The sequence below is a fragment of the Penicillium griseofulvum genome, assembly GCF_001561935.1.
Source record: "Penicillium griseofulvum strain PG3 chromosome Unknown contig_17, whole genome shotgun sequence".
Lineage (NCBI taxonomy): Eukaryota > Fungi > Ascomycota > Eurotiomycetes > Eurotiales > Aspergillaceae > Penicillium > Penicillium griseofulvum.
The window spans coordinates 39821-48215 of record NW_024467438.1 but is presented as its reverse complement, the minus strand read 5'-3'; the positions used below and the strand labels follow the sequence as shown (position 1 = coordinate 48215).

Sequence of the window (8395 nt, the reverse complement as noted above, 5' to 3'; positions counted from 1 at the left end):
ACGAAATGCAAGTTGAGTATCTTCTTCTTCAATTTGCTTCAAGACCTCAAGTATGGGTCGGAAGGGCTCTACAGCCAAAGTCTGCCTCTCTATGTCGTGATTTTGGATCTGGCTGGTCAGCGTGGTCAGGTCTATTCATGTTCTATTCTTACCGGCAGCGGGGTTGCAACACCGGGAAGTGGGGGCTCCTCGGTTGGACTTGGCTGTGTGTAGAGCGGTGCCTCTTCCTGTGTACCTGTGACTTCTGGTGTTTTGCTGGGGCTCTCCATGACTGATCGTGTTGGCAAACACGTTCATTCCGCTGTTGGGAACCGGTCTCTCTTTATACTACAAATTTGCTCACTCGGCCCATGGTGGAGCATGGCTAGACCAAGGTTACCGTGGCAGTAATACTGGGTTTGCAAGGTAGCAGTCCCTCAGTTACTTGCATTCGACCGGCTTCCAACGTTCACTCCCTATAGCCACCATACAAAATTGCTTGTATAGATCTATATTTGAATACCTAACTGCTGATATTAAACCAATCCATGTGCAGTGACGTTCTTTGGCGCCCTCAGGAATATATTGCCTTCATATGGTGTTAGTGGTCATCAGTGTCGGTATCTTCCCAACAGTAACTCCTCCAGATACCAATAGCGACGACATTATTCTTATTCCTTCAATATGAGCCGAAACATGCAATTATTTGATCTCCATTGCTTCTTCGCACTGCTACATCTCGATATCGCTCGTTTGGAATAGCATACAGACATGTCCATTAGTTGATGTCAAATACTAAGATTGAATACCGGCCTCGATACTAGGTAAATTACCCGGATTATCTCAGGCCCGGTGCATAGTTAGTCTAGATATCTGCGCACAGATCGCATGTTTTATTAGTTAGAGAATTCCAATACTGGGTGAAATACCATTACATTTGATACAGCCAGATTTCCAACAGTTGAGCTAGATCTGTAGGCTTACTAATGGCTGGCAACATCATCCCTACAGAGCAATTCGAATTTTTCCGATGGAAGACCTTCGGAGACTGCTTGTCGAGGGTGGTCGACAGGAAATGCTACTTCCCTTGAAGAAAGAGATGGATAATTACTATGTCTTCCCGAAGGTTGAGGTGATCTGTGGCCAACCCCGGATTTTGTGGGAGACGCCTATGAATGGTAGCACACTCGACGCACAACTCAGGACATCCAGTGAGATACACGGCTTCCTTAATCATTTCTTCTCTCACCAATTTCGATACGGAGGAGGTGATTTACTTGACAAGAGTGGTGGGTGGACTATAAATACCTAAGGTTCTGATTTTCTCTAGATGAGCGGGCTAACTCTTCTGCCTAGGTTTTGTCAGTGAAGCACAGCGTAATGTGATCATGGCCCACGCCACTAGCAGAACGTTTATCAAACATTATCGTCCTCGTCGGCATACTGGCTTACAAGAGATCATGTGCGGCCTCAAGCCAGACGAAGAGTTCTCGAAGGCTGTGACCCGGATGAGCCGTTGGATTGATCGGCGACGACCACGATACCTGAGCGACGCTGATCGGGAATCAGTGGAGAAAGACCCAGAACTGCAATCAGCCATACGCTGGCAAGTTGATTTAGAGACCCAGTGCGCTGATCGCTCTCACAACCCAGCATTGCGGGCGATGCTGGAGGACCAGAAGCGTCAAGTCCACAATCTGCGCCGGCGTCTGCAAGACAAACGGCGGAAAGAAACACGCCGCGATTTCAGTCGGAAACAGGCGGTGATTGACATTGAAAGACAGCTGACTGGTGGGGCTGTCAGTGATGAGCCTGCGCGCGAGGTATTACGGAAGGAGTTTGAAATGCCATCGGAGCAGATTCTTCTCGTGGAGACGTTCTTTACTTGGCCCACCACCGATTCATTAGAAGACGAGTGGACGCGGCGCAACAAAGCTGTTGCGGCTGGGATACAATATTGCAGCTTTCAGGAGGGTGGGCCCCTTAGGGGACGACGGAAGCGCTCTGCCCCGTCCGACAATGAGGATGTCGTTCCCTCTCCGCCAGCTCGAAAGATAAGAGCTGATACGCAGCTGAACACGTCGTGGGAGAGGGGATGTACCTCTGGCGGGAAATATATCCCGAATGCAGAGCAAACATTCGCATGCTTCCAATGCCCCAAGACATACTCCGACTATAATGGAGTGAAAAGGCATTTCAGGACATCACATCTGACGGACCGAAAATGTAATTTTTGCGATTTGTCCGTCCTGCACGAGATGCACTTGCGGCGGCATGCTTCTGACGCTCATGGTCTTCGAACATGAGCGTCAGATTCTACTTTTTCCATCTTGGAGACCCCTGCGCCATTCCTTTGTTATCTGGCCACAATTGGCGCCGTGGTTGGGTTGGTGAATATTTCATTAAGGCGTACCAGATTTGTCGCGATTATTTAGAGCTACCGGAACAGAATTTCATCTTAGTTATCTCGACCTTTTGATTGATGGGTCATAATCAATCCGACTGCACTTTCTTTTACTCATCTCTGTATAATGTACTTCTGGGAACGGTGTCACCGCCTACACTGCAGTGTTTCTCGAGCATGGACCCTAAAGGAGTAATATCAGGTGTCAAAATCTTTTAGGGGGGTTAAAAAGGATATACAAGCGGGCTCTGCGGCCTTAATAGGTAAGGCTCCACTTCGGGTCGTTGGTTGGCTTCCAATGAGATGACTAAACATGCTGTTCTCAGCCGCAACACCACAAACCACATGGATTAGACTTCTGTACTGATTTAATTTTGGACATGAAGATGATGGACCGAGGGGATGAGATTCAATCACGACGCAAAATTTCGAATCATCCGGCGCGGCAACCGGTCCTCTTCTTGGATTTCTCTGATACTGTATTCTTGGATACCCGTGTTTTGGTAACCCTGCCTTGGGGTGCTTTGAGGCCCCTAAAGATCCAGAAACAGCGTCTCCTGGCCTGTATGGTTCGCTGTCCAAGCTAGACACATATCGAGTGATACGAAGCCGACTTTGTAATAAATCTGTGGAATCATGTCCAAACAGGTCCTAGGCCTGGAGATGTGGGTCCGTGGTTGAGGAGCTGCGGCCGTAAGGCCTTTAGTTCTAAGCCCCGTGATCCAGGACAGTTGACTCCAGGCCAAGTACCGACGGCTATGGATGCAGACCCACATTAGACGTACGTCCACAGCTCCGAGTCTAGGTAGGCTTTCAAACTGTCAACTGGCGACCACCCTAGCTTAGTAACCGCAAGGGCCTTCGGTCTTCTGACTACGGTCTATATGGGTCACAGGTATTTTGATCTATATCTCAAGTGCATTTGTTCATCGTCTACTGGGGTGGAGATAAAACGGTCACAATGGTTGGTAGTTGAGTCCGTAAAAGATATACGCCCAGTCAATGACAATGGTGATATCACTTGACGTCAAGCTTGGGTGTGCGTTGATTATAGACTTTCATTACTCTCGAGCCATTGAACTAGACCTGCAACACGGTATATAAATGCTTTACCCTGCAAAAGGGAGGCATTCGATATACCCCGTGATTGGTGCCCGGCAGATAGGACACTTCTCCATTGATCCAAGACTTCCTGCGCATGACCTGCAGACCATGTGCCCGCATAGAATGAGCACCCAGCGATCTGGCTGCATATAGCAGATCCTGCACTCTAAAATATGCTTTTCTCTTTGCTGGGAAAGTTCCTCTTCCGTCTTTTGGTGCCTCTCCCTCTCCTGGCAAAGTTCATCTCGAAGGATGCGATTTTTCTCTTGTAGCCGTTGCATTTTATGGCTAACCGCCCCCCGGAGCTCCTCAAAGGCGTTTTCCTGGTCCATTGTTAGTTAAGGACGAACAAGGTCTTATGGGGAACTGGTACCAAAGTAGACGTACTGGTCGAAAACCTCGGCGACCCCTAGTAATGACGCTTCTTCGAGCACCAGATGTTGTGAAGTTCCAGATTCCAGTGATCTCTCAGCGATGCCTGACATCACATTCCGAGAGGACACAATGGCACCTATCAAGCTTTCGGCGGGCGAGGAATGTTGCCGAACTTCATTCAATCGAGCCTCCAAAACCCCTAGCCGTCTTATTATAAAGAAAGGTAAGAGTAGTAAGATCTGAGACATACCAGCATCTTCAAAGTTCTCGGATATGTTGCGAATGGCATTGCTGACGCTGGGATGCGGCCGTTTGCTGGCCACTTTTCTCGCGACATTTGCTTGATCTGCCAACGGGAGTTGCTGGAATGCAGCAATGGTGTCAGATCTATTACGTCGCCCTTTGAAGTGGGCTTTTCCCTCCGTCGCAAGAAAATATGTAAACCAAGCTTTAAATCCTCCATTGTCGAAGAAGATTCGTGATGTTGCTGTTTTTTGAGCGACGCGTGTTTGTTGAAATTTTTTCTTCATGCCTTTGGGGATTTTTTGACGAGTCCAGTTGTTTTTGAGTTGTTCCTCGAATATCTCGATCGAATCTTTGATTATGGTTAACTTTGTTGAGGAGGTCTCAATCGAGTGTATTGAGGTTTGATCATCAAGCGTTTCCTCATTGGAGTTCTGAGACGAGGACTCGATGTCCATATCGGAAGGACGATGGTCTGCTGAAGTGATATGTAAAAGCTAGAAATTTCTAGTTGGCATGATAAAGGGGAAAGTTACCGTCTTATGTTGCTGATACAGAGTACGTTCACATGTGAATGTGGGTAGGGTTAAGCCAAATTTATTCACGTCTTGTAGGATAACTATGTACAATAAGCTGAGGAAAATTAAAATAGTATCTTGCCTTATCCAGCTGCAGCGCTCATTGGCTCAAACTCAGTTGCCGTCACTTGACCGTGTCAGCCTCGTCGCTTCGAACACGAGGCCGACCAATAATTGATCGACGTGTCAAGTTGATACATGCGTTCCTAATGAGCGGGGTAACTACATAGGGTAAAGAGTACTCTTGATCCAATACTCCCAGCAAGCCATGCATAATCCGGGACATCCCATGCTTGTATTTGGCCGGAGCCCCGCCCGCTTAGGCGCCACGTCACTGCACTGCATTATTGTCCAAGTTTCTTTCGGTCAGAGTATTGGATGTTGAAGAACATAGGCAGGTATTCCTGTTTTGGACTAGTGTTGCTCTGAACTCCAGAAACATACGAGAGAGCAAGGCCAATCCAACGCCCGGGTCATCGGAATAAACAAAAGTGCGCGCATATAGTTTGCAGGAAAAGATCACCGCAATTTAACAACTATGGACCCGCATATGGCATACTTATTAATTAACACTTACAACAGCCGCACATCGTAATTAATTCTATCTTTCCTGTTGCTTGGCAGCCCTAAAAACCATAAAAAGCCTTACAATACTGTGGCATTATCTCTTGTAGCAGTTTTTGATAAAGCGGGGGTGGGTCTGCTTGTAAAATACCGAAAAAAGACCTGTCAAACTAGCCAATGCTTTCGTGGAAAGCCTGGACGCAAGTGGGGGGAGGATCTAATCGAAGCGCCAATAACACCCGGTTATTCACCCGAAAGCGACATTCGTACGTTTCAGGTTGATAATTATGAATCATGGAGGGAGACCCAAAATATTCCTGGCCACTGCCATATCTTGTTATGGTGTCAATTGTCTCGAGCGCCGCCACTACCTGATGGGTGGCCTCGGCGTTAAGCGCCCATATTTTATGGAAGAAATGTTGTGAGAGGCCAGTGCGAAAAACCGAGAGTATAAAATGTAGCGCCTTGCTCCTGGGAGCTAGAACCTTGTCGTAATTAAAGCCCACCAACATCGAAAAGAATATTACATTGAAAACCATGCCTAAGAGACGTCCCCAGCCATCGACCCCACCAGATCTTCCAACTCCACCAACTGGCGCTGAAAAGAGAGCATACTACACCGCTGGTGCCGCAGTCTGGTACTGTCGTGAGGGTAGTATGTCACTTGGATATCTTGGGTCTAAAGTGAGACATCAACTAAGCTATCACAGAGACTGAATGGCGCGAAGGCACAATTGATTCAAGTACATCAAGCACCATATTGCAAACGGTATATTCCCCAAAACAATGTTTGATGTGCAATCTAATTTTGAGAAGGTGAAAGATGATGAGACCGGTGATCTGTGGGAGGTCCCAGTTGAGCGCATTCGCTTGAGATGTTGATGTGATGTTGATGCCTGGTGTAGACTCGTCAAGACATGTCTTCCCAGTCCTGCACAAATTGTTGAATCCATTTCCATAACTTGGGAGAAGCGACAAACATGTCTTTCCGAAGTCTCGGCGGGTGATTGACAGTAAACCGTGTTTTCCATTCGGACATGAGGGTTAGCTTCTTAGCTATTGCCTCTCTGATATCCTTGTTTCGAAAATAATCTACTTCATCCTTTTGAATTTTCGAAAGTGGCTGATCCTCCTGTCGAACTTCGTTATACAGCCGGATGTAGTGAGGCGAACTCCACTGTCGTAAGAAGTAATGGCCTAGGTCCTGTTCAGGCCCATGAGCAAAGTGCCAGACTGTAGCAAAGAGAGTGTAATCACTAATCGAGTCCAGGTTGAGGAGCCGGCTCAATCTCCAGGAGACTTGGCTCCGTTCCAGGGAATCGTGATATCTGTGAGTCGATCTCTCTTCCATCGATTCAGGCATAGCAGAGATGAAGCCATCTATAAAAGGTATATAAAACTCCGAACTAATTTCGTCGCGGTATTGTGGCAATCCTGGTGTGGTTAAAAGCATCGATTCAGGAATGGATGAAGCGAATGCCCAGTCGATGATACAGGTGATGTTATAATCATCATCAACATATATGTTATTGACACTCAGATCAGGGTGGCATAACGGAAAGGTCTCCGAATTGACAGTTGGGAGTTCAAGTTTCCGTACAATGTCGCGGAGAGCGTCGCCTGCGATGATATAATCCATCCTGTTGTCCGACGAGTCGGTCTTGCCTCCAACGGTCACAAAGTCGTTCCATAGGTTCACAGCGCTCTCATATTGTATGCTGGATTGATAGTCGTCCCGCGAAGGAACGGGTGCCACAAAGCAATGATGTGACAACTGCAGACTTTCTGCATGCTCTAAAAACGCAGAAACAAGGCTGTCATAGAACTTTTCCTCGGAAGTGAAAGGTCCTCGTGGGATATCCAAAGAATATCGTCCATGTAACATGTGACCACGTGAGAGACATTCCTTGATTTCGAAGAATTTATCTTCAAAGAGTGAGCCTATTTTATCGAATCGCAACTGAGAAAGCTTCCAGGTAATACCGCCTAGCTGGGAGAGAATTTTGGCTTTGCTGGGAGTCTCTAGGTCAGGTTGAGGAGAACCGGCTGATCTCCAAAATTTTGATAGTGGCCTGCCGGGCGCCTCACTCATAAGAATAAACGGAATACCGATGTCATTATCGGATGAAGCACTGTGATAGATTAGGACTAGAACATTGCGGTCTGGGAGATTTCGTTACCAATAGTCGTATACTTCTGGAACTGGAATATCGCTATGAGCTCTGAGGTATCGGAGCGTGGCAGCTTCACTAGCCAGTAGCTTTATTCCCATTTCCATTGGCATAAACGTTCTAGGGTGTGGAGATCTAAAGACCCATCGTACCCTATCTTCAAACGAAATAAAGATAGCCCAGTTGAAACTTCCCGAGGCAGGACGTTGATCCGGATCACAAGCACATAAAACACCCTGCCGCAGCGTGCTCGCTTGACGGCACAGAGCTTGAAGGTCAAAATCGGCGTAAGTGAATATGTCGGGTTTCGGATTTGGGGACATTTCGATGGAAGAAATTCGGGAAGGTAAGGAAAATGGGGTCAAAAAGGATATAGGCCGTTGCGCTTGCAGGTGGAAAGAGTTCCAGGGATGGATGGATTAGTTCCGTTTCAAATGATCTACCCTTAAAAGCGGTGAGAGCCAGCTCGCCATCTGGAAAGTGTCTCAAAGCTACAATTTCAGTACGTCCCAACCCCGGAATTGTGAGGGGTTGAAAACATGTAACCGACTCCCAACCCGCACGTCAGACATCTTCAAATTGTTTTCCATCTGGGGCGTCATAGCGACATGTTTTTGCTTAGTAGCATACCGACCGATAAGATTGAGCGGATGGCAGGGAGGGAGGGGTAATATACTGGAAAGCGCAAGTTAGTGGCTTATCTTGCTCTTCGGGTCAGTTAGAGAAAGCACAGTCAATATAGCTGGTGCACGCCGAGTAATATGGGAGAATTCTTCAAGCCAGATATTGCATATTCGTGTTCGTGAAGGCTTGGTCTTATTTAAACAACGACATGGACACATCATTCGTCTTAACCAGGTTATCGAACTTCACAAAATGGATTCCGAGCTGATATTTCAACTGACTGCATCGACAATAGCATCAATTTGCTGCGGAGCAGGTCTTGCTTTCTGGCTCCTATCGATCAAGGCTATGAG

At 47.1% G+C, this 8395-nt stretch overlaps 3 protein-coding genes across 3 annotated transcripts; 1 reads left to right on the top strand and 2 right to left on the bottom strand.

The window, feature by feature from the left end:
• Window positions 1–1009: 1009 nt before the first annotated feature.
• On the top strand, window positions 1010–2285 carry PGRI_095630 (Zinc finger, C2H2; the record flags this gene model as incomplete). The annotated part of the gene is made up of 2 exons (XM_040797276.1): window positions 1010–1268; window positions 1336–2285. The coding sequence occupies 2 exons, from the start codon at window positions 1010–1012 to the stop codon at window positions 2283–2285; spliced, it is 1209 nt and encodes a 402-aa protein (XP_040649838.1).
• Window positions 2286–3796: 1511 nt separating this feature from the next.
• On the bottom strand, window positions 3797–4563 carry PGRI_095620 (uncharacterized protein; the record flags this gene model as incomplete). Its single annotated transcript, XM_040797275.1, has 3 exons — window positions 3797–3810; window positions 3861–4061; window positions 4113–4563. 3 exons carry the CDS (start codon window positions 4561–4563, stop codon window positions 3797–3799), a joined length of 666 nt encoding a protein of 221 aa, XP_040649837.1.
• Window positions 4564–6157: 1594 nt separating this feature from the next.
• Window positions 6158–7741, bottom strand: PGRI_095610 (Aminoglycoside phosphotransferase; the record flags this gene model as incomplete). The annotated part of the gene is made up of 2 exons (XM_040797274.1): window positions 6158–7379; window positions 7428–7741. 2 exons carry the CDS (start codon window positions 7739–7741, stop codon window positions 6158–6160), a joined length of 1536 nt encoding a protein of 511 aa, XP_040649836.1.
• Window positions 7742–8395: the final 654 nt, after the last annotated feature.